The sequence below is a fragment of the Oncorhynchus clarkii genome, chromosome 23 (genome assembly GCF_045791955.1).
Source record: "Oncorhynchus clarkii lewisi isolate Uvic-CL-2024 chromosome 23, UVic_Ocla_1.0, whole genome shotgun sequence".
Taxonomy (NCBI): domain Eukaryota; kingdom Metazoa; phylum Chordata; class Actinopteri; order Salmoniformes; family Salmonidae; genus Oncorhynchus; species Oncorhynchus clarkii.
The window spans coordinates 47,731,223-47,757,153 of record NC_092169.1 but is presented as its reverse complement, the minus strand read 5'-3'; the positions used below and the strand labels follow the sequence as shown (position 1 = coordinate 47,757,153).

Sequence of the window (25,931 nt, the reverse complement as noted above, 5' to 3'; positions counted from 1 at the left end):
GTTGAGTGCTGAGTGACTAATGACTGAGTGACGCACACAAGATACAGTAGGTACAAGTACAGCACGAGCGCAGGCAGGTGGAAACGATACCAGTCCTCTCTTTTCTCCTCTTTGTCAAGTAGTGCCTGAAGACGGTTTTATTGGTTTTCTCTGGAGAAAGTGACAGTTGGGGGAAGGCGGTTGACAAAGTGCCCAGGTGGCATAGACTTCCATGATGGCACCAGCCCCGCGGACGGTGTGGGTTCTTCTCGCGCTGTCCGGTGTCCTGAATGTGCGCTCCTGCTGGACTTTTACTTGTCCTTCCATTTGCGAATGTTCAATGAAGAGCGATACATGTACCACAAACGGGAGAGAAACGGGAGAGAAACTCAGCTGCACGAGGGAAACGCAACTAAGGTCCCGAGTCGCTCCTTCGTTTAATCGAAACGTGTAAGTAGCCTACAATTCTATTCAGTTTTTGAGGAGGAAATGTGCAGATATTTTGAAATTATAGCGTCAATATGTATACAGTGCTTGTTAAAATGCACGTTTGTCGAGCTGATTATTTATTATTTGTTTTTTGAATTTAACCTTTCAATTCAACCAGTCGATTAAGAAACAAATTCATATTTACAATGAGGGCATCAGTACAGTACCTACTGGTGTGCTTTGCCTTCATCATAATACCTTACGTTTTAAACAAGTTTTTTCTTTGTGTATTATTTCTAGAAGACTAATTCATCTGCCATTGACAGAAGTTTCAAGCAATGCCTTCAGGGGACTGATAAACGTGTCCAGAATGTGAGTTTCAATCAATCAATTACATGTATTTATTAAGCCATTTTCACCCATGACATACAGTTGAAGTCCGAAGTTTACATACACCTTAGCCAAATACATTTAAACTCAGTTTTTCACAATTCCTGACATTTTCGAGTAAAAATTCCCTGTCTTATGTCAGTTAAGATCACCACTTTATTTTAAGAATGTGAAATGTCAGAATAACCATAGAGAGAATTATTTATTTCAGCTTTTATTTCTTTCATCACATTCCCAGTGGGTCAGAAGTTTACATACACTCAATTAGTATTTGGTAGCATTGCCTTTAAATTCTTTAACTTGGGCCAAACGTTTCGGGTAGCCCGAAGCCCATTTTGGCCCATTCCTCCTGACAGAGCTGGTGTAACTGAGTCAGGTTTGTAGGCCTCCTTGCTCACACACGCTTTTTCATTTCTGCCCACAAATGTTCTATAGGATTGAGGTCAGGGCTTTGTGATGACCACGCCAATACCTTGACTTTGCTGTCCTGAAGCCATTTGCCACATCTTTGGAAGTATGCTTGGGGGTCATTGTCCATTTGGAAGACCCATTTGCAACCAAGCTTTCTTTACCTTTCTGACTGATGTCTTGAGATTTTGCTTCAATATATTTCCCTAATCATGATGCCATCTATTTTGTGAAGTGCACCAGTCCTTCCTGCAGCAAAACACCCCCACAACATGATGCTGCCACCCCCGTGCTTCACGGTTGGGATAGTGTTCTTCGGCTTGCAAGCCTCCCCCTTTTCCTCCAAACATAATGATGGTCATTCTGGCCAAATAGTTCTATTTTTGTTCCATCAGACCAGAGGACATTTCTCCAAAAAGTACGATATTTGTTGCAAACTGTAATCTGGCTTTTTTAAGGCGGTTTTGGGGCTGTGGCTTCTTGCTGAGCGTCCTTTCAGGTTATGTCGATGTAGGACTAATTTTACTGTGGATATAGATACTTTTGTACCTGTTTCCTCCAGCATCTTCACAAGGTCGTTTGCTGTTGTTCTGGGATTGATTTGCACTTTTCACACCAAAGTACGTTCATGTCTAGGAGACAGAACGCGTCTCCTTCCTGAGCGGTATGACGGCTGCCTGGTCCCATGGTGTTTATACTTGCATACTATTGTTTGTACAGATGAACGTGGTACCTTCAGGCGTTTGGAAATTGCTCCCAAGGATGAATCAGACTTGTGGAGGTCTACAATTTCTTTTTCTGAGGTCTTGGCTGATTTCTGATCTTTTGATTTTCCCATGACGTCAAGCAAAGAGGCACTGAGTTTGAAGGTAGGCCTTGAAATACATCCACAGGTACACCTCCAATTGACTCAAATTATGTCAATTAGCCTATCAGAAGCGTCTAAAGCCGTGACTGTGGAGTGGACATTTGTGGAGTAGTTGAAGGACGAGTTTTAATGACTCCAACCTAGGTGTATGTAAACTTCAGACTTCAACTGTATATCGTCAGAGTGCCATTATTAGCCCTAGTGACGTTACTTGTTTTCTGTTTAACTCTGGGGTTGCCTTTTCAGTGTAATAGGTCTGTTTAAACTCGACTTGTGCACATTTATATACTTATTTTATTTGTGTTGCGGAACACATACTGCTGGTAGCTGTTGTGAAAAGTGTGATATTGTATGAAAAATGACTCTAAATGCATGTTAAGAAGAGGAAAGGAGATGTCCACTTTGAATGGGTAGCTTTGGAAGAGTTAGCAACACACATCCTTTTAGAGAAAGTAGTTTGGCGTTCTTTCATTTGTGATGTATTATTACTTTTCACCCGCTATTTAGGAGATAAAAAGCATGTCAATTCATATCAACAAATTGTTGGTTACTATATGGGAAATAATGCTAAGCATGGTTGGTGAACCAACTCGGTGGCCTTGTGGTAAGAGTGTTAACTGGAAGGTTGCTAGTTCAATCCCCTATAAGAGTGTTAACTGGAAGGTTGCTAGTTCAATCCCCTGTAAGAGTGTTAACTGGAAGGTTGCTAGTTCAATCCCCTGTAAGAGTGTTAACTGGAAGGTTGCTAGTTCAATCCCCTGTAAGAGTGTTAACTGGAAGGTTGCTAGTTCAATCCCCTGTAAGAGTGTTAACTGGAAGGTTGCTAGTTCAATCCCCTGTAAGAGTGTTAACTGGAAGGTTGCTAGTTCAATCCCCTGTAAGAGTGTTAACTGGAAGGTTGCTAGTTCAATCCCCTGTGTGTTAACTGGAAGGTTGCTAGTTCAATCCCCTGTAAGAGTGTTAACTGGAAGGTTGCTAGTTCAATCCCCTGTAAGAGTGTTAACTGGAAGGTTGCTAGTTCAATCCCCTGCCGCGTCATACCAAAGATTGTAAAAACGGGACCCAAAGCGTCTCCTTTATTTAACCTGGCAAGTCAGTTACGAATAAATTATTATTTACAATGACGGCCGGGGAACAGTGGGTTAACTGGTCTAGGAACAGTGGGTTAACTGGTCTAGGAACAGTGGGTTAACTGGTCTAGGAACAGTGGGTTAACTGGTCTAGGAACAGTGGGTTAACTGCCCTGTTCAGGGGCAGAACGACAGATTTGTACCTTGTCAGCTCGGGCGTTTGAACTTGCAACCTTCCGGTTACTAGTCCAACCACTAGGCTACCCTGTCGCCCCATTAAGAAGATAGATTGGGGTTAAAGCTCTGTGATAGACTAACATCCTGTCCAGGGGGTTTACTTGTACATCAAGCTGCCTCATGCTACAGAAACCCATTCTAGTTTGCACAAGCCAACCCATATGGAATATAATCATGAAAAGTGAATAAGAATCTTGTACTGCATAAGAAGATTATTTGTATCTCATTAATATCTGGTAAGATTTTGTGTGTTTTGCCTTATATGTCAGTAGTGTATTTGTATAGGTGTTAACTTAAACACACAAAGTTAATATGCATAGAGGGTCTTGGTCTGAATATGAGGCATTGTGTGGATAGAAATAGAATCGCACAGCCATTTACCATTGAAGTTTTCACTATGAATTTCATTAATCACTTTTGTTTTTGAATCTCATAGACACACAATAAAGTCTCATAATGTGACTGATTGGGTATCAAAACCTGGTTTCTTGTGTGATACAAGACTGTTAGCACACTGAACTAAAGCTGCGAATGTGAATTTACTATTTACATTTTAATCATTTAGTAGACACTCTTATCCAGAACAACTTACAGTTAGTGCATTCATCTTAAAGGTTGAGTAAGTTAGAGTTTTTCGACAAATGTACCCAAATTTCGATTATATTTTATTCGTTTATATGTAGTGAATGCCATAATGTCATTATTTTGTTAGAATCTTCTCCCAATTAGCTAAAATCGTATTTTTTCAAAGACGTTTTAGCTGTCACGCTAGCTGTTCGGTCCAAACAGATTCACAAATGATGGGAATTTGTCGTGCTATGAACACATTGTCTCCCACCAAGGCACGTGTTGCTAAGAAACCCCCCGGTACTTGCCTGGGGAGGCCTGCTCCCTCTGTGACTAAAGCCAGTGTGAGAAATGTGCTAACAAATGTTTTTGCTGTGAAACTAAATAAATGCTGCATTCTGACCAACAAAACTTATTTGCTAGATTCATGACAGTGTTGTTAGACAAAGCAAGGAAAGTGAACTTCAAATGTGAAATAGTTTTATTGGAATTTGCAGCTGTTGTTGGTAATTAATGAATCTGCTAGACTGTGATTTGACTTACTTTATCTTTAAGGTAGCTAGATAAGAGAGACAACAACATTCCACAGTCATAACAAGAACATGTCTTCCTCACTGTCTTCCTCACTGCCCTTTTCCACCTGGACAAAAGGAACACCTACAGTATGTGAGAATGCTATTCATTGACTACGGCTCAGTGTTCAACACCATAGTGGAAGCTGGCCACTAGGGTTAACAGTGAGCGCTGTTTCCTTCAAGTAGATTTCGGTTTTGACGTTGTGGACGGGAATGGCGGTAAGTTTAAATCAAGTGATAGAAAGTCGTTTTTAAAATATTTGTTTTAAGCCTATCCCAAACCTTAACCCTTATCTTAACCATTTGGAGTTAATGCCTTAATTGAAGAATTTGGAGTTAATGCCTTATTTAAACCTGACCTTAAAAATGTGTAGTTAATGCCTAAACCTAACCTTAAACACTTAAAAATTTGACGTTTGGAATTACTTAGAGAAAAATGTATGAATGTCTAATTCTGATGTGAGACTGTGAGAGCTGGTAGGACAACAACCTCTCCATCAACGTCAGCAAGACAAAGGAGTTGATCATGAACTACAGGAAACGGAGGGCACACCCCTATTCATATCAACGGGGCTGAGGTGTAGCGGGTCGAGAGCTTTAAGTTCCTCAGTTTCCACATCACTAAGGATCTATCATGGTCCAAACTCACCAACACATTTGTGAAGAGGGCACTACAACGCCACTTCCCCCTCACAACCACTCCCTTCCTTATTATCATACTGCGTTAGAAGTCACAACCCACTCCCTTCCTTATTATCCTACTGCGTTAGAAGTCACAACCCACTCCCTTCCTTATCATCCCTAGCATATTAGACTTCAAAACCACTCCCTTCCTTGTCATCCCTACCATATTAGAAGTCACAACCACTCCCTTCCTTATCATCCCTAGCATATTAGACATCACAACCACTCCCTTCCTTGTCATCCCTACCATATTAGAAGTCACAACCCACTCCCTTCCTTATAATCCTACTGCGTTAGAAGTCACAACCACTCCCTTCCTTATTATCCTACTGCGTTAGAAGTCACAACCACTCCCTTCCTTATTATCCTACTGCGTTAGAAGTCACAACCACTCCCTTCCTTGTCATCCCTAGCATATTAGAAGTCACAACCACTCCCTTCCTTGTCATCCCTACCATATTAGAAGTCACAACCCACTCCCTTCCTTATTATCCTACTGCGTTAGAAGTCACACCCACTCCCTTCCTTATCATCCTACTGCGTTAGAAGTCACAACCACTCCCTTCCTTATAATCCTACTATGTTAGAAGTCACAACCACTCCCTTCCTTATTATCCTACTGCGTTAGAAGTCACAACCACTCCCTTCCTTATTCTCCTACTGCGTTAAAAGTCACAACCCACTCCCTTCCTTGTCATCCCTAGCATATTAGGCGTCACAACCACTCCCTTCCTTGTCATCCCTACCATATTAGAAGTCACAACCCACTCCCTTCCTTATCATCCTACTGCGTTATAAGTCACAACCACTCCCTTCCTTATAATCCTACTACGTTAGAAGTCACAACCACTCCCTTCCTTGTCATCCCTAGCATATTAGAAGTCACAACCACTCCCTTCCTTGTCATCCCTACCATATTAGAAGTCACAACCCACTCCCTTCCTTATTATCCTACTGCGTTAGAAGTCACAACCCACTCCCTTCCTTATTATCCTACTGCGTTAGAAGTCACAACCACTCCCTTCCTTGTCATCCCTACCATATTAGAAGTCACAACCCACTCCCTTCCTTATTATCCTACTGCGTTAGAAGTCACAACCACTCCCTTCCTTATCATCCTACTGCGTTAGAAGTCACAACCACTCCCTTCCTTATAATCCTACTGCGTTAGAAGTCACAACCACTCCCTTCCTTATTATCCTACTGCGTTAGAAGTCACAACCACTCCCTTCCTTATTATCCTACTGCGTTAGAAGTCACAACCACTCCCTTCCTTATCATCCTACTGCGTTAGAAGTCACAACCACTCCCTTCCTTATAATCCTACTATGTTAGAAGTCACAACCACTCCCTTCCTTATTATCCTACTGCGTTAGAAGTCACAACCACTCCCTTCCTTATTCTCCTACTGCGTTAAAAGTCACAACCCACTCCCTTCCTTGTCATCCCTAGCATATTAGACATCACAACCACTCCCTTCCTTGTCATCCCTACCATATTAGAAGTCACAACCCACTCCCTCCCTATTATCCTACTGCGTTAGAAGTCACAACCACTTCCTTCCTTATCATCCTACTGCGTTAGAAGTCACAACCACTCCCTTCCTTATAATCCTACTATGTTAGAAGTCACAACCACTCCCTTCCTTATTATCCTACTGCGTTAGAAGTCACAACCACTCCCTTCCTTATTCTCCTACTGCGTTAAAAGTCACAACCCACTCCCTTCCTTGTCATCCCTAGCATATTAGGCGTCACAACCACTCCCTTCCTTGTCATCCCTAGCATATTAGAAGTCACAACCACTCCCTTCCTTGTCATCCCTACCATATTAGAAGTCACAACCCACTCCCTTCCTTATCATCCTACTGCGTTATAAGTCACAACCACTCCCTTCCTTATAATCCTACTACGTTAGAAGTCACAACCACTCCCTTCCTTATTATCCTACTGCGTTAGAAGTCACAACCCACTCCCTTCGTTATTATCCTACTGCGTTAGAAGTCACGACCACTCCCTTCCTTGTCATCCCTACCATATTAGAAGTCACAACCCACTCCCTTCCTTATTATCCTACTGCGTTAGAAGTCACAACCACTCCCTTCCTTATAATCCTACTGCGTTAGAAGTCACAACCACTCCCTTCCTTATAATCCTACTATGTTAGAAGTCACAACCACTCCCTTCCTTATTATCCTACTGCGTTAGAAGTCACAACCCACTCCCTTCCTTGTCATCCCTAGCATATTAGACGTCACAACCACTCCCTTCCTTGTCATCCCTAGCATATTAGACGTCACAACCACTCCCTTCCTTGTCATCCCTTGCATATTAGAAGTCACAACCACTCCCTTCCTTGTCATCCCTACCATATTAGAAGTCACAACCCACTCCCTTCCTTATCATCCCTACCATATTAGACATCACAACCACTCCCTTCCTTATTATCCTACTGCGTTAGAAGTCACAACCACTCCCTTCCTTATCATCCTACTGCGTTAGAAGTCACAACCACTCCCTTCCTTATAATCCTACTGCGTTAGAAGTCACAACCACTCCCTTCCTTATCATCCCTAGCATATTAGACTTCAAAACCACTCCCTTCCTTGTCATCCCTACCATATTAGAAGTCACAACCCACTCCCTTCCTTGTCATCCCTAGCATATTAGAAGTCACAACCACTCCCTTCCTTATTATCCTACTGCGTTAGAAGTCACAACCACTCCCTTCCTTATTATCCTACTGCGTTAGAAGTCACAACCCACTCCCTTCCTTGTCATCCCTAGCATATTAGAAGTCACAACCACTCCCTTCCTTATTATCCTACTGCGTTAGAAGTCACAACCACTCCCTTCCTTGTCATCCCTACCATATTAGAAGTCACAACCACTCCCCTCCTTATCATCCCTAGCATATTAGAAGTCACAACCAATCCTTGTCATCCCTACCATATTAGAAGTCACAACCACTCCCTTCCTTGTCATCCCTACCATATTAGAAGTCACAACCCACTCCCTTCCTTATTTTCCTACCACGTTAGAAGTCACTAGAAAGTGTAGTCTCTATAAATTATAGAAATAATGACTCCAATGTCAACCCATTGGTGTTAGGCTAATGCATGTTTTGATGCATCCAATGGCAGTGTCCGCGATCAGGTAACGTAACGAACCGCTTGTGGATTTGGCAGCTCTAACACAGTTCCACCTCGGACACCTCCAAAATAACTGCTATGTCAATCTGATTGAATCTAGTCCTAGGTCACACTGGCCAGTTTGCTATTGCGGAGTTCAGATGGTCTTGTCTTGTCATGAATGACTCACATTGGCTGGACTCACTCACTTTCCTCCAAGGATGATGATGCTCTGAAATGGCTTTTTAATCGTTCTCCAAAAGTAATGCTAATTAAGATGGTATACAACAACTTAAGAGGGAAGGTACATACACACACAACACACACAGGGCTGAGTGAAAATATAAGCATAGTGGGTCGCTAGGTTTAATTATTCTCTGGTTTAAAATGGAATCTAAATGGCTATCTAAATGGAAAGTGTTGGTTAATTACAGATCAGTCGGCGGTACGGTGGCTTGGAAAGGTCAAACGTATGGAGGTTTATAAAAAGGTATAATTAACACTAGAAGAAGGGGGTTGAGGGGGTGTGGGAGGTTGGTTTGGGATGGGGGATGGGTTGGAGGGTAGCAAGGGCATCATCAGGAAGACAGGAAACAGTCAAGGGCATGTCACTAGAGCCTTCCTCACTGCATTTCTTTGTTTTTTAAAGAAGTGTCATAACGCTTCTCTTCCTCTCTGAGCCTAGTCACCTTGACCTCATCACAATACTTATTATTTCACTCTTCCATTTGCAGTCTACGCTCTGCATAATCTCTATTCGATGATTAACGGATATTCCTTTAGAATGGGAATGTACATTATGCTGTGTATTTTTCTGCCACAGTGAGATCTCTCAGAGTGACTGCATCAGGAACATAAGAAACCATGCATTCCTCTCTCTCCACAGCTTGGCTGAGATGTAAGTGTCTCACGCATGCACGCACACACACACACACACACACACACACACACACACACACACACACACACACAGACACACACACACACACACACACACACACACACACACACACACACACACACACACACACACACACACACACACACACACACCAGTTACAGAACTTTCATCTCAAAATTGTCAAGGTTTCAGTTGGTGAGATAACGTTTTGTTCCATTGGAGGCCATGGATTAGACTGTGTTGTCTCCTACCCTGATAAGTTCTGATGTTACTGTAATACACTGATTAATGTGAAGATTTGTGGTTCATTGAACCTTGAATGAGCCATTATCTAAACCATTAGTCTGCCTTGTATGAGCCATTAGTCTGTTTATTTCCGCATTGAATGAGCCATTATCTAAAATTAATAGTCTACCTTGAATGAGACATTATCTAAATCCATTAGTCTGCCTTGAATGAGCCATTATCTAAACCCATTAGTCTGCCTTGAATGAGACATTATCTAAATCCATTAGTCTGACTTGAATGATCCATTATCTAAATTCATTAGTCTGCCTTGAATGAGACATTATCTAAATGCATTAGTCTGACTTGAATGATCCATTATCTAAATTCATTAGTCTGCCTTGAATGAGACATTATCTAAATCCATTAGTCTACCTTGAATGAGACATTATCTAAATCCATTAGTCTGCCTTGTATGAGCCATTATCTAAAGCCATTAGTCCACATTGAATGATCCATTATCTAAATCCATTAGTCTGCCTTGAATGAGCCATTATCTAAACCCATTAGTCCGCCTTGAATGAGCCATTATCTAAATCCATTAGTCTGCCATGAGTGAGCCATTTGCTAAATCCATTAGTCTGCCTGGAATGAGCCATTATCTAAATCCATTAGTCTGCCTTGAATGAGCCATTATCTAAATCCATTAGTCTGCCTTGAATGAGCCATTATCTAAATCCGTTAGTCTGCCTTGAATGAGCCATTATCTAAATCCATTAGTCTGCCTTGAATGAGCCATTATCTAAATCCATTAGTCTGCCTTGAATGAGCCATTATCTAAATCCATTAGTCTGCCTTGAATGAGCCATTATCTAAATCCATTAGTCTGCCTTGAATGAGCCATTATCTAAATCCATTAGTCTGCCTTGAATGAGCCATTATCTAAATCCATTAGTCTGCCTTGAATGAGCCGTTATCTAAATCCATTAGTCTGCCTTGAACACAACAATGCATGCAGAATATAATTTACTTAATTTATCCTCTTCATTCCTAGATATAACATTACTGTAACAAAAACATTTAAAAGTATGAGTCACAAGTACACTCATGAGTAAAAATATATATGTTACTTGATTGGGATATTGGAAATCAATGTTAACTTTTTTTAAATAAATGTTAATATTGTTCTGTTTTCTGTTATTCCTTAGACAGATACAGAACATCAGAAATCTGATCAGTATAGAGAAGGGGGCCTTCACTGATCTGCCCAGGCTGAGATACCTGTAAGTCTTTATTACAAGTACAGTATATTGTTAGTTACCATACAACTGTAATTCCAGGTACAATACCTGTTTGTCAATGTTCAATTTATATATATATATATATATATATATATATATATATATATTTACCTCTGTTTCTTTCTTCATCTCCTCTTTCCTACCTTCTCCTCTTTTCTCTCTCCCAGGAGTATCTGTAACACAGGAATAATACATTTTCCTGACTTCTCCACCATGTCCTCTTTGGTGATACTGGATAACTTCTTCCTGTACGTATCCAGAACTTGACCCACTTGAAACTGGATTACAAGTTGATGTTGGTCTACCTTATATTTTAAAATCATATGTTATGATAATATAGCTTCACCCATTTTAAGATAATATACACTCAACCCCAGTGTTGCCCTGCAATTTCAATTCCAATTTTTCTCACTGAAAAGGAACTGACCCTGGTCTGTGACATGACATGTTCAGTGGCCAGGCACTGATATTTAGTATCTCTTCTCTACTCTTTGCTTCTTTCTGCTCATCTCTTCACTCACCTCTCCTCTCCTCTTCTCCTCTCCCCTCTTCTCTCTTATCCTCTCCTCCTCGTTTCTGTGTTCAGTGAGCTGGGAGATAACATGCATCTCGACAGCATACCTGCCAATGCCTTTCAAGGTATCACAGAGGAGAGTGTCTACATGTGAGTATCAGTACAATACTATGACTTATTTTCAGCCATACTCCAAACAGCCATACTCCAAACAGCCATACTTTCTTGAGCAAATGACTCGTTTTGTGGGCTTTAATTTTCTCAGCACGTGTTTAGATCATTGATTAGAGAATTCTCTCATCTAGGCGTTTCATGTAACCTAAGAATCGTTTCACTGCTGATTTCATTTAACCTCATCTAATTGGTTGCAGTAACCATTATAATTGTCATTGAGTCCAGGTTTAGGACAGCACTTGTAAATTATGTTTTTTAATCCTTTTCTGTTGTATGTCTGTAAGCAATTGTAATCGGCGAAGCTGACATTGACAACCAATTCAAATGAAATGCTTAGAAATGTTTTTCTTTCAGGAAAATTATAAAAAATGGATTCAAGGAAATCAGGTCACACGCTTTCAACGGAACAAATCTGGATAAACTGTATGTATTCCCCTCAAACAATCAACATTTCTCTCCGCTGCTGCTGAGTTTCAGTTGTTACAACAAAGTGCCGGAAACACACACACATCCTCTCTCTCAGCAGGAGCTGCTGTTGTGAGTTTTTCTAAGCCTGTTTTGCTGTTGTTTCAGAGTTGTGTCGAAGGCTTGGGTTAATCAAAGAAACTCAATGTACCAGTAAATAAATGTCTTGTGAGACAAAACATTGATTGGGTGCCCCGTTGTTTATTTTACCCCCTTGCCACACTGAGGCGTCAGCGGCGTCTTGGTCTCGCCAGAATCGCTTTCAAGGAGTCTAAACAAACAAAGCTTAGTAAGTTAGTTAGTTAGTTGAGATGAGGATCAGTTGGGCATACATAGAAAAGTATAGGTTTTAGAGAAGAAAAAACAAAAAAAGGGACAAATATCAGAATCCAAAAGCAAAACGCCCATATTTCACTCATTTATTGCAAGGATATAACTGTCATGGCTTGTGCTCATCTGTGATGAAGACAAACATGACCTCATCCCATGTTTTTGACTGTTTTCTTGTGTAGGATTCTGAAAGGAAACAGGTATCTGAGGAACATCCATGAAGATGCCTTTGAGGGGGCCTCAGGGCCAATTATGCTGTAAGTGAATACTTCCTAAAGACAACCATAATGTAAAATTCACCTTCAGTATAATAGTCCATTCCTATAATATAAACGTCCTTCCACCCACACTGACCTCCACAGAGCCCCAATATTTCCTGTTTCACACCCTTCCTGCCACACTGACCTCCACAGAGCCCCAATATTTCCTGTTTCACATCTTTCCTGCCACACTGACCTCCACAGAGCCCCAGTATTTCCTGTTTCACATCTTTCCTGCCACACTGACCTCCACAGAGCCCCAGTATATCCTGTTTCACTACCTATAACGAACAATGTCAAACATACACATTAGTTATACATTTAACAAATATTACATAGACAACATCTGACTACTGATTCATTTTTATCATAGAGAACTTGTGGTTTATGGTGCATTGGAGGGATTTCTTAGGCATAATGATTATTCATCCATGTTCAACAATACAAGGTTTATGCTGTAGTCTACGATTTGTCGGCCAGGTCTATCTCCGTATTTATGAGATTGTAATGGTATGCATGTTGTTTAGTCTAGTAGTGTTGTTTTTTTGCATCCTGCTTTACTTTGTTAATATCTTAAAAAAAAATAATGTTAATAACTTCTTATGGCTGCAGGGGCAGTATTGAGTAGCTTGGATGAAAGGTGCCCAGAGTAAACGGCCTGCTCCTCAGTCCCAGTTGCTAATATATGCATAATATTATTAGTATTGGATAGAAAACACTCTGAAGTTTCTAAAACTGTTTGAATGATGTCTGTGAGTATAACCGAACTCATGTGGCAGGCGAAAACCTGAGAAAAAATCCAAACAGGAAGTGAGAAATCTGAGGTTGATCGATTTTCAACCCAGCCCCTATTGAATTCACAGTGGGGTATGGATGAAGTTGCACTTCCTAGGGCTTCCACTAGATGTCAACCGTCTTTAGAAACTTGAATGAGGCAGCTACTGTGTTGTGAGGCTGAATGTGCCAGGTATCTGGCAGAGAGCCATGGGCTGGTCACGCGCAATTCACATGATAGCGACCTGCGTCCCATGGCTTTCCTACAGACAAAGGAATTCTCAGGTTGGAACTTTATTGAAGATCTATGATAATATACTTAGTTTGACAAGTTTCTTCGACCTGTAATATAACTTTTTGAATTTTTCGGCAGATGTTCGGATGGACCTACACGAGCGTTTGGATTTGTGTACTAAAAGCGCTAACAAAAGTAGCTACTTGGACATAAATAATGGACATTATCGAACAAATCTGGCACAGCGGTTGCATTAAGGAGAGGTATAAGGAGAGGTATATCTAGGTTCATCTACATTATGATGAGTATTTCTGTTGAATTGATGTGGCTATGCAAAATCACTGGATGTTTTTGGAACTAGTGAACGTAACGCGCCAATGTAAACTCATATTTTTTTATATAAATATGAACTTTATCAAACAAAACATACATGTATTGTGTAACATGAAGTCCTATGAGTGTCATCTGATGAAGATCATCAAAGGTTAGTGATTAATTGTATCTCTATTTGTGCTTTTTGTGACTCCTCTCTTTGGCTGGAAAAATGGCTGTGTGTTGGTGGTCACCTAACATAATCGTTTGTGGTGCTTTCGCTGTAAAGCATATTTGAAATCGGACACTGTGGTGGGATTAACAACAAGATTACCTTTAAAATGGTATAAAATACATGTATGTTTGAGGAATTTGAATTATGAGATTTCTGTTGTTTTGAATTTGGCGCCCTGCACTTTCACTGGCTGTTGTCATATCATCCCGTTAATGGGATTGCAGCCCTAATTAAAGTATGTTAGGGTGAAAGGTTAGGGTTAGCTCTGGGGTGGTAAGTAGCCCAGTGACTAAGGAGTTAGACTTGTTTGCCTGTTGGATTCCCGGGCCGGACCATGGGGGAAAAAAAGGGGGATATTGCTCTGGCAACTGGAGTGCTGCTGGGTTCACATCCTAACAACAATCCCCTACTGTTGGGACCTTGATCTAGGCCCCACAACATGCTCTCCATCCATTGCAGATTTTTTAATGTTTTCATTTTACCCCCCCCCCCCCTTTGGAGGGCAAATATCTTTGTTTTGTTTTTTACAGCTTTTTTGCTACACATACATACATTTTACCTATACATTTTACCTATACATTTTACATACACATTTTGCATGGTACTTTTATATATAACATTACCAAACAAACTCTTTAATCCCACCTATCACCATAGACCTCCCTTGTTTGGTTTCCATGCCATATATTTTTCAATTGTGCTGTGATGTTTTACAAAAATGTTGAATCTTTCTAATCGTATATTATCCACAGATTGTGAGCTAAAGATGAAAACCTTTCCTATGAGTATTATTATATTATTTATTGACTGACTATGGCTTCCCAAATCGCCCAACACTGCTATTTGTAAGGTTAATTTTAAGTGCATGTTGTGATTTTTTAACCATTCCTGAACCTGTGACTAGAAACAAGCTACATAGGGGCAATACCAGAATACATTATCTGTTGATTCTGTCTTTCACAGCAAAATCTACAGAGCTGAGATTGTTGTATGCCCCATATACAGTGCCTTGCGAAAGTATTCGGCCCCCTTGAACTTTGCGAACTTTTGCCACATTTCAGGCTTCAAACATAAAGATATAAAACTGTATTTTTTTGTGAAGAATCAACAACAAGTGGGGCACAATCATGAAGTGGAACGACATTTATTGGATATTTCAAACTTTTTTAACAAATCAAAAACTGAAAAAGTGGGCGTGCAAAATTATTCAGCCCCCTTAAGTTAATACTTTGTAGCGCCACCTTTTGCTGCGATTACAGCTGTAAGTCGCTTGGGGTATGTCTCTATCAGTTTTGCACAAGTAGAGACTGAAATTTTTTCCCATTCCTCCTTGCAAAACAGCTCGAGCTCAGTGAGGTTGGATGGAGAGCATTTGTGAACAGCAGTTTTCAGTTCTTTCCACAGATTCTCGATTGGATTCAGGTCTGGACTTTGACTTGGCCATTGTAACACCTGGATATGTTTATTTTTGAACCATTCCATTGTAGATTTTGCTTTATGTTTTGGATCATTGTCTTGTTGGAAGACAAATCTCTGTCCCAGTCTCAGGTCTTTTGCAGACTCCATCAGGTTTTCTTCCAGAATGGTCCTGTATTTGGCTCCATCCATCTTCCCATCAATTTTAACCATCTTCCCTGTCCCTGCTGAAGAAAAGCAGGCCCAAACCATGATGCTGCCACCACCATGTTTGACAGTGGGGATGGTGTGTTCAGAGTGATGAGCTGTGTTGCTTTTACGCCAAACATAACGTTTTGCATTGTTGCCAAAAAGTTCAATTTTGGTTTCATCTGACCAGAGCACCTTCTTCCACATGTTTGGTGTGTCTCCCAGGTGGCTTGTGGCAAACTTTAAACAACACTTTTTATGGATATCTTTAAGAAATTGCTTTCTTCTTGCCACTCTTCCATAAAGGCCAGATTTGTGCAAAATACGACTGATTGTTGTCCTATGGACAGAGTCTCCCACCTCAGCTGTAGATCTCTGCAGTTCATCCAGAGTGATCATGGGCCTCTTGGCTGCATCTCTGATCAGTCTTCTCCTTGTATGAGCTGAAAGTTTAGAGGGATGGCCAGGTCTTGGTAGATTTGCAGTGGTCTGATACTCCTTCCATTTCAATATTATCGCTTGCACAGTGCTCCTTGGGATGTTTAAAGCTTGGGAAATCTTTTTGTATCCAAATCCGGCTTTAAACTTCTTCACAACAGTATCTCGAACCTGCCTGGTGTGTTCCTTGTTCTTCATGATGCTCTCTGCGCTTTTGACGGACCTCTGAGACTATCACAGTGCAGGTGCATTTATACGGAGACTTGATTACACACAGGTGGATTGTATTTATCATCATTAGTCATTTAGGTAAACATTGGATAATTCAGAGATCCTCACTGAACTTCTGGAGAGAGTTTGCTGCACTGAAAGTAAAGGGGCTGAACATTTTTGCACGCCCAATTTTTCAGTTTTTGATTTGTTAAAAAAGTTTGAAATATCCAATAAATGTCGTTCCACTTCATGATTGTGTCCCACTTGTTGTTGATTCTTCACAAAAAAATACAGTTTTATATCTTTATGTTTGAAGCCTGAAATGTGGCAAAAGGTCGCAAAGTTCAAGGGGGCCGAATACTTTCGCAAGGCACTGTATATATAGCATTCTATTGGTGGCAAGAATATTATATAATATTTTAAATTGAAAAACTCTGTTGAGTCAAGTGTAGTTTTTTGTACCAGTTCATAATGCCATGGAATTGGTACATTGAAAAACTCCTCCCATTTATTTTGCAACCTGTATGGCTCAGCTGTCAACATTTTTATCCTCAGATGGTATATTTTTCTATTTGAGCCAGTTCCTTTCAGCCAATTTGTATCAAGTTCCTTCTCCCTTTTCCACTTGCCTCCATTTTTGTGGTCGTGCTGCAATCAGTTGGTTGTAAATTTGGATTGAGCAGATAGTCCCATGTATTTTCAATAACTGCATATGTGACATAACTCCTCCATTTCTATTTGTAATATCATGAATAAATATAATAACATTTTGAAACATTTTTTCCATATCGAATGTTTTTATATTAATCAATATATCTGAATTTAACCATAACATTTGTTGTAATATTTGTTATATATTTTCTGCTAGGATAAAACTGAAATTGTAACCAGCTTTGTACGGCTTGTTTAAGAAACGGCGATAATTTCATTTCCAATTAGTTGGAAATGAGAAGTTGTAATCTGTATGAAGGCAAAAAAGTAATTTTTGAACAAAGGATGAGCTTTCATTTATTTTCATCCATTGCAGCTTGACCCTACGCTCCTCTCAACTGTGTGATGTGTGCTATCGTGTGATAGCTATAACGTTTGCTATAACTATAGACAATTAAGTTTCTATTGTTTCTATTGTAAAAAACACTCTGGTCTTTACTGTATGTTTGTTGTCCAGTGACATCTCCTCCACAGCTCTCCACACCCTCCCCCGTCGAGGCTTGGGACATTTGAAGGTCCTGATTGCCCGTTCTACCCCTTACCTGAAGACTCTACCCCCTCTGGAAAGCCTCCTAGAGCTAGAGGTGGCAGAGGTCACTTACCCCAGCCACTGCTGTGCCTTCCACACCTGGCGACGCAAACACAGGTAGGTACACATCACATATTGGTACACACACAGTTTGACATTCAAGAGTCTACTATAACCTTCCTGTTTTTCTCCTTATCCATCCAAAGGGAAAAAGTTATCCTTGCACTCTCTCCGAACCTCAGAAGGCTGTGCGATGACGATGATAAAATCATGTAAGACAATTATTGCACCATGTATCAGGGGAAAGTTCTGTACACATGTAGCGGTCTCTATTGACAGGCTGTTTTTTAACCATTGATTGCACATTTTCTTTTCTTTTTTTGGTCTCAAATTCTCTGTTCAATGTTGTCTTCCCCTTTTCTACAGGGACCCATCAGCAGACAATGTAACAGACCTGTACGACATCAACCTCCAATACCCAGACCTGCAGCTGAGCCTGTGTCCTGGACCCTTCCAGTGCACCCCAGAGCCTGATGCCTTCAACCCCTGTGAGGACCTGCTGGGGTACTCCTTCCTCCGTGCAGTCACCTGGCTCATTACTGTGTTCGCTGTGGCTGGGAACATGACTGTGCTGATTGTACTGATCACCAGGTAAAGGGTTTTGACTAGGTGGTGTACAGCTACGACAGGAAGTGACTTAGTAGCAAGTTAGGAAAACTTACGCAGCAGGTTAGTTGAATGAACGGACCTTAGGTTAAGGTTAGGAAAAGGCTTAAGGTTAGCTAAAATAATCTCCTAACCTGCTACTGTCACGTGTGAAGGATTGGGAGACAGGCACAGAAATGCGTAATAGTTTTTTTTATTTCACCCAAATTACAGCGTGCCATGTAAAGGTACAGGGACGAAGACCAAACAAACACGTATACAAAACATGGGGTTGAGACCCAAACAAAAGAGTGAGAGTTGAGAGTACCTCGAATAAATACACAAGCGAACAATGATACCACACGGGACGAGACCCGTAATCATCTGCGCAATACAAGCGGCACGAAATCCAAAACAACAAGGCACAGGTACTCACAGGCACAACGGACATTGGAACAATAATCGACAGCCTAATGGAAACCAAAGGGCACATTTATACAATTACAATCAGGGAAATGGGGACCAGGTGTACGTAATGACACAGTTCTGGAGGGATCCGTGATAGCTACAAAAAGCAAAAATAAATAAAAAAGCTGAAGTATTGTATTCGTCTAGTCACAACCCAGGTAGAGAGAGAGAACATCGAGATGTATAATACACAAGACTGGCTGGCATAGACCCACATAGTTTTAGAGTGTGGGGATAATGGCAGCCATCTTAGTAAGGGATCAATTTAATCTTTTTAATTCTATGGGAAAGAACATGCTCAACTCTTATCCACATTACAGTGTGTGGTTTACTAAGACATGTTGCTTAAATAAGATAAATATAATTAAAACAATATGGTTAAATAAAGGTGAAAAAAATCATTAAAACAATATCATTAAAACAATGTTTCAATTGCTAAATATATTCAAGTGATTGCTGATCTTTTTAACATTTTTGATCATTCTCCTCACCAGTCACCAGAAGCTTAATGTCTCCCAGTTCCTGATGTGTAACCTGGCCTTCGCAGATCTCTGCATGGGGCTCTACCTCCTCCTCATTGCAGCCATGGACTACCACTCCCGCAAGGTACGGTAGTGGTAGTCCAACCACCTACCACTGGGAGTGGTAGTTCAACCACCTACCACCACTTACCACAACTCCTAAATTGCTCCAGAGGGGATGCACTCTGGCTGACCCTGTGATGCTTGCTTTCCAATGTTTATACACTGTAGAAAAATACACTGCTCCAAAAAATAAAGGGAACACTTAAACAACACAATGTAACTCCAAGTCAATCACACTTCTGTGAAATCAAACTGTCCACTTAGGAAGCAACACTGATTGACAATAAATTGCACATTTCCATAACAGGTGGAAATTATAGGCAATTAGCAAGACACCCCCAATAAATGAGTGGTTCTGCAGGTGGGGACCATAGACCACTTCTCAGTTCCTATGCTTCCTGGCTGATGTTTTGGTCACTTTTGAATGCTGGCGGTGCTTTCACTCTAGTGGTAGCATGAGACGAAGTCGACAACCCACACAAGTGGCTCAGGTAGTGCAGCTCATCCAGGATGGCACATCAATGAGAGATGTGGCAAGAAGGTTTGCTGTGTCTGTCAGCGTAGTGTCCAGAACATGGAGGTGCTACCAGGAGACAGGACAGTACATCAGGAGACGTGAGGAAGCTGAAGGAGGGCAACAGCCCAGCAGCAGGACCGCTACCTCCGCCTTTGTGCAAGGAGGAGCAGGAGGAGCACTGCCAGAGCAGAGGTCAGAGCATGACCTCCAGCAGGCCACAAATGTGCATGTGTCTGCTCAAACGGTCAGAAACAGACTCCATGAGGGTGGTATGAGGGCCCGACGTCCACAGGTGGGGGTTATGCTTACAGCCCAACACCGTGCAGGACGTTTGGCATTTGCCAGAGAACACCAAGATTGGCAAATTCGCCACTGAGCACATGTGACAGACGTGACAGTCTGGAGACGCCGTGGAGAACGTTCTGCAACATCCTCCAGCATGACCGGTTTGGCGGTGGGTCAGTCATGGTGTGGGGTGGCATTTCTTTGGCGGGCCGCACAGCCCTCCATGTGCTCGCCAGAGGTAGCCTGTCTGCCATTAGGTACCGAGATGAGATCCCCAGACCCCTTGTGAGACCATATGCTGGTGCGGTTGGCCCTGGGTTCCTCCTAATGCAAGACAATGCTAGACCTCATGTGGCTGGAGTGTGTCAGCAGTTCCTGCAAGAGGAAGGCATTGATGCTGTGGACTGGCCCGCCCGTTCCCCAGACCTGAATCCAATTGAGCACATCTGGGACATCATGTCTCGCTCTATCCACCAACGCCACGTTGCACCACAGACTGTCCAGGAGTTGGCGGATGCTTTAGTCCAGGTCTGGGAGGAGATCCCTCAGGAGACCATCCGCCACCTCATCAGGAGCATGCCCAGGCGTTGTAGGGAGGCCATACAGGCACGTGGAGGCCACACACACTACTGAGCCTCATGTAAGGACATTACATCAAAGTTGGATCAGCCTGTAGTGTGGTTTTCCACTTTAATTTTGAGTGTGACTCCAAATCCAGACCTCCATGGGTTGATACATTTGACTTACATATATAATTTTTGTGTGATTTTGTTGTCAGCACATTCAACTATGTAAAGAAAAAACTATTTAATAAGAATATTTCATTCATTCAGATCTAGGATGTGTTATTTTAGTGTTCCCTTTATTTTTTTGAGTAGTGTATATATACACAACATTTAAAGTGTGTTTCATGAGACCAGCCACCCAGACAGCTGATGAAACTGTGGGTTAGCATAACCAAAGAATTTCTGCACAAACTCTCAGAAACCGTCTTAGGGAAGCTCATCTGTGTGTTCATCGTCCTCACCAGGGTCTTGACCTGACTGCAGTTCGGCGTCATAACCGACTTCAGTGGGAAAATGCTCACCTTTGATGGCCACTGGCACGCTAGAGAAGTGTGCTCTTCACTGATGATTCACGGTTGCAGCTGTACTGGGCAAATGGCAGAAAGCGTGTATGGTGTCGTGTGGGCAGGCGGTTTGCTGATATCAATGTTGTGAACAGAGTGCCCCATGGTGCCGTTGGGGTTATGGTATGGGCAGGCATAATCTACGGACAGTGAACACAATTTAATTGCATTTTACCGATGGCAATTTGAATGCACAGAGATACCGTGACGAGATCCAGAGGCCCATTGTCGTGCCATTCACCCGCCGCCATGTTTCAACATGATAATGCACGGCCCATGTAGCAAGGATCTGTACACAATTCCTGGAAGCTAAAAACATTTCCCAGTTCTTCCATGGCCTGCATTCTCACCACCAGACATGTCACTCATTGACAATATTTGGGATGATCTGGATTGATGTTTATGACAGCATGTTCCAGTTCCCACCAATATCCAGCAACTTTGCACAGCCATTGAATCAAATCAAAATAAAATTGTATTTGTCACATACACATGGTTAGCAGATGTTAATGCGAGTGTAGCGAAATGCTTGACCTTTTAGTTCCGACAATGCAGTAATAATCAATGAGTAATCTAACCTAACAATTCCACAACGACTACCTTATACATACAAGTGTAAAGGGATAAAGAATATGTACATAAAGATATATGAATGAATGATGGTACAGAACGGCATAGGCAAGATGCAGTAGATGGTATCGAGTACAGTATATACATATGAGATGAGTAATGTAGGGTATGTAAATATAAAAGTGGCATTGTCACGTTCTGACCTTAGTTCTTTTATTTAGGTCTTTGTTTTAGTATGGTCAGGGCGTGAGTTGGGTGGGTTGTCTATGTTCGTTTTTCTATGTTGTTTTTTGAGTTTGGCCTGGTATGGTTCTCAATCAGAGGCAGGTGTTGTTGGTTGTCTCTGATTGAGAATCATACTTAGGTAGCCTTTTTCCACCTGTGTTGTGTGGGTGTTTGTTTTCAGACTTTGTGTGTCTACACCAGACAGAACTGTTCCGGTTGTTGTTTTGTTATTCAGTGTTCAGTTACTTTATTAAAAAGATGAACACGTACAACGCTGCGCATTGGTCCTCACCTTCTTCCACCGACAACGGCCGATACAGGCATAGTTTAAAGTGGCTAGTGATACATGTATTACATAAAGATGGCAAGATGCAGTAGATGATAGAGTACAGTATATACATATACATATGAGATGAGTAATGTATTGTATGTAAACATTATATTAAGTGGCATTGTTTAAAGTGGCTAGTGATACATTTTTTACATCAATTTCCATTATTAAAGTGAGCTGGAGTTGAGTCAGTATGTTGGCAGCAGCCACTCAATGTTAGTGGTGGCTGTTTAACAGTCTGATGGCCTTGAGATAGAAGCTGTTTGTCAGTCTCTCGGTCCCTGCTTTGATGCACCTGTACTGACCTCACCTTCTGGATGATAGCGGGGTGAACAGGCAGTGGCTCGGGTGGTTGTTGTCCTTGATGATCTTTATGGCCTTCCTGTGACATTGGGTGGTGTAGGTGTCCTGGAAGGCAGGTAGTTTGCCCCCGGTGATGCGTTGTGCACTACCCTCTGGAAAGCCTTACTGTTGTGGGCGGAGCAGTTGCCGTACCAAGCGGTGATACAGCCCGACAGAATGCACTCGATTGTGCATCTGTAGAAGTTTGTGAGTGCTATTGGTGACAAGCCAAATTTCTTCAGCCTCCTGAGGTTGAAGAGGCGCTGCTGCGCCTTCTTCACAACGCTGTCTGTGTGGGTGGACCAATTCAGTTTGTCCGTGATGTGTACGCCGGGAACTTAAAACTTACTACCCTCTCCGCTACTGTCCCATCGATTTGGATAGGGGGGTGCTCCCTCTGCTGTTTCCTGAAGTCCACAATCATCTCCTTTGTTTTGTTGACGTTGAGTGTGAGGTTACTTTCCTGACACCACACTCCGAGGGCCTTCACCTCCTCCCTGTAGGCCGTCTCGTCGTTGTTGGTAATCAAGCCTACCACTGTAGTGTCGTCCGCAAACTTGATGGCCACGCATTCGTGGGTGAACAGGGAGTACAGGAGAGGGCTCAGAACGCACCCTTGTGTTGAGGATCAGCGGGGTGGAGATGTTGTTACCTACCCTCACCACCTGGGGGCGGCCCGTCAGGAAGTCCAGTACCCAGTTGCACAGGGCGGGGTCGAGACCCAGGGTCGTTTAGCTCAGTTACCTTAGCTTTCTTGGGAACAGGAACAATGGTGGCCCTCTTGAAGCATGTGAGAACAGCAGACTGGGATTTGGATTGATTGAATATGTCCGTAAACACACCAGCCAGCTGGTCTGCACATGCTCTGAGGACGCAGCTAGGGATGCCGTCTGGGCCTGCAGCCTTGCGAGGGTTAACACGGTTAAATGTTTTACTCACGGCGGCTGCAGTGAAGGAGAGTTCGCAGGTTTTGGTAGCGGGCCGTGTCAATGGAACTGTATTGTCCTCAAAGCGAGCAAAGAAGTTATTTAGTCTGTCTGGGAGTAAGACATCCTGGTCCGCAACGGGGCTGGTTTTCTTTTTGTAATCCGTGATTGACTGTAGACCCTGCCACATACCTCTTGTGTCTGATCCGTTGAATTACAACTCTACTTTGTCTCTATACTGACGCTTAGCTTGTTTGATTGCCTTGCGGAGGGAATAGCCACACTGTTTGTATTCGGTCATGTTTCCGGTCACCTTGCCCTGGTTAAAAGCAGTGGTTCACGCTTTCAGTTTCGCGCAAATGCTGCCATCAATCCACGGTTTCTGGTTTGGGAATGTTTTAATAGTTGCTGTGGGTACGACATCGCCGATGCACTTTCTAATGAACTCGCTCACCGAATCGGCGTATTCGTCAATGTTGTTGTTGGACGCAATGCGGAACATATCCCAATCCATGTGATCGAAGCAGTCTTGAAGCGTGGAATCAGATTGATCGGACCAGCGTTGAACAGACCTGAGCGTGGGAGCTTCTTGTTTTACAGCCTGATCAACTCAATGTGAAGGAGATATGTCGCGCTGCATGAGGTAAATGGTGGTCACACCAGATACTGACTGGTTTTCTGATCCACGCCCCTACTTTTAAGGTATTTGTGACCAACAGATGCATATCTGTATTCCCAGTCACATGAACTCCATAGATTAGGGCCCAATGAATTTATTTCAATTGATTGATTTCCTTATATGACCTGTAACTCAGTAAAGTCTTTGAAATTGTTGCGTTTATATTTTAGTTCAGTGTATTTCTGTAATGACTCTTTCCGATTTGGACACTAACGTATTTTATGGTAGGAGTTCTAGTCTATAACCAATAATACAATTGTATTTTATTGTTGGAGTTCTTGTCTATAACCAATAATACAGTTGTATTGTAGAAGTTCTAGTCTATAACCAATAATATAGCTGTATTTTATTGTAGGAGTTCTAGTCTATAACCAATAATACAGTTGTATTGTAGGAGTTCTAGTCTATAACCAATAATAGTTGTATTTTATTCTAGGAGTTCTAGTCTATAACCAATAATACAGTTGTACTGTATTATAGAAGTTCTAGTCTATAACCAATAATATAGTTGTATTGTATTGTAGGAGTACTATAATCACGCTACGGACTGGCAGACAGGCGGGGGCTGTGGCGTGGCGGGGTTCTTGACGGTGTTCGCCAGCGAGCTATCTGTCTACACGCTGACCATGATAACGTTAGAGCGGTGGCACACCATCACCAACGCCATGCACATCAACAAGAGGTTGCGGCTGAGGCATGTGGTGATCATGATGGCTGGAGGGTGGGGTTTCTCCCTATTGGCCGCTCTGCTTCCCATCCTGGGGGTCAGCAGCTACACTAAGGTCAGCAGAATGTTTTACGTTTAGGGCCCGTATTTACAAAGGGCCGGTTTCCCGGACACAGATGAAGCCTCGTCCTGGACTATAAAGCCCTTTCAATCTCCATTGCTCTTTAGTCCAGGACGAGGAACGGATCCTATCCTACTCGGCTGCTTTTTGAATACAGGCCCAGGTTTACAAACATTACATTTACACACAACAGCCATGGTGTTATTTAGTAGATGAAAATTCAGCCTTTTTATTTTCACTGTAAAATAACTCAATGACAATTGCTGTTGTTAACTTAAAAGGACTTTATATATAGTTATATTTGATTTTCTTCCAGGTGTCGATCTGCCTGCCCATGGACATCGAGTCCCTAGCCTCTCAGGTGTATGTTGTAGCCCTCCTCCTCCTCAACGTCGCTGCCTTCTTCATCATCTGCTGCTGCTACGTACGTATCTACATGTCCATCCACAACCCCGACCTAGCAACCCGCCACGGCGACGCCAGGATCGCCAAGCGCATGGCCATCCTCATCTTCACCGACTTCCTCTGCATGGCACCCATCTCCTTCTTTGCCATCTCGGCGGGTCTCCACATGCCCCTCATCACCATCTCCCACTCCAAGATCCTCCTCGTCCTCTTCTACCCAATCAACTCCCTCTGTAACCCCTTCCTCTACACCATATTTACTCGAGCATTTCGGAAGGATTTGTGTCTATTGTTGAGTCGCTGTAGTTGTTGCCATGCCAGAGCGGAGTTCTACAGGGCACATAACCTGGCAACACACACTATACCGCCTAAGGGTAGGTCTACATCCCCCAGAAAGCCTCACTCTTTCAGGTTCTATGCCTACCACATCAAGATGCAGGGATGCTTCCTCAGCAAGGGAGGTGGAGTGTGTGACTAG

The 25,931-nt window shown here is 42.3% G+C and overlaps 1 protein-coding gene across 1 annotated transcript; it reads left to right on the top strand.

Moving 5' to 3' along the window:
• The first annotated feature begins 214 nt into the window (after window positions 1-214).
• Window positions 215-25,931, top strand: LOC139381301 (lutropin-choriogonadotropic hormone receptor-like). The gene is made up of 14 exons (XM_071124754.1): window positions 215-429; window positions 709-780; window positions 9,161-9,235; window positions 10,672-10,746; window positions 10,932-11,012; window positions 11,351-11,428; window positions 11,807-11,875; window positions 12,430-12,504; window positions 17,488-17,676; window positions 17,766-17,831; window positions 17,986-18,210; window positions 19,167-19,278; window positions 24,785-25,042; window positions 25,365-25,931. The coding sequence occupies exons 1-14, from the start codon at window positions 215-217 to the stop codon at window positions 25,929-25,931; spliced, it is 2,157 nt and encodes a 718-aa protein (XP_070980855.1).

Excerpts from the sequence above, each read along its gene's own strand:
- LOC139381301 (XM_071124754.1), top strand. The coding sequence starts at position 215 with ATGGCACCAGCCCCGCGGACGGTGTGGGTTCTTCTCGCGCTGTCCGGT. Across the intron at positions 781-9,160 it reads CTGATAAACGTGTCCAGAAT|TGAGATCTCTCAGAGTGACT; the intron begins GTGAGTTTCAAT and ends TTTCTGCCACAG. Across the intron at positions 25,043-25,364 it reads GGGTCAGCAGCTACACTAAG|GTGTCGATCTGCCTGCCCAT; the intron begins GTCAGCAGAATG and ends ATTTTCTTCCAG.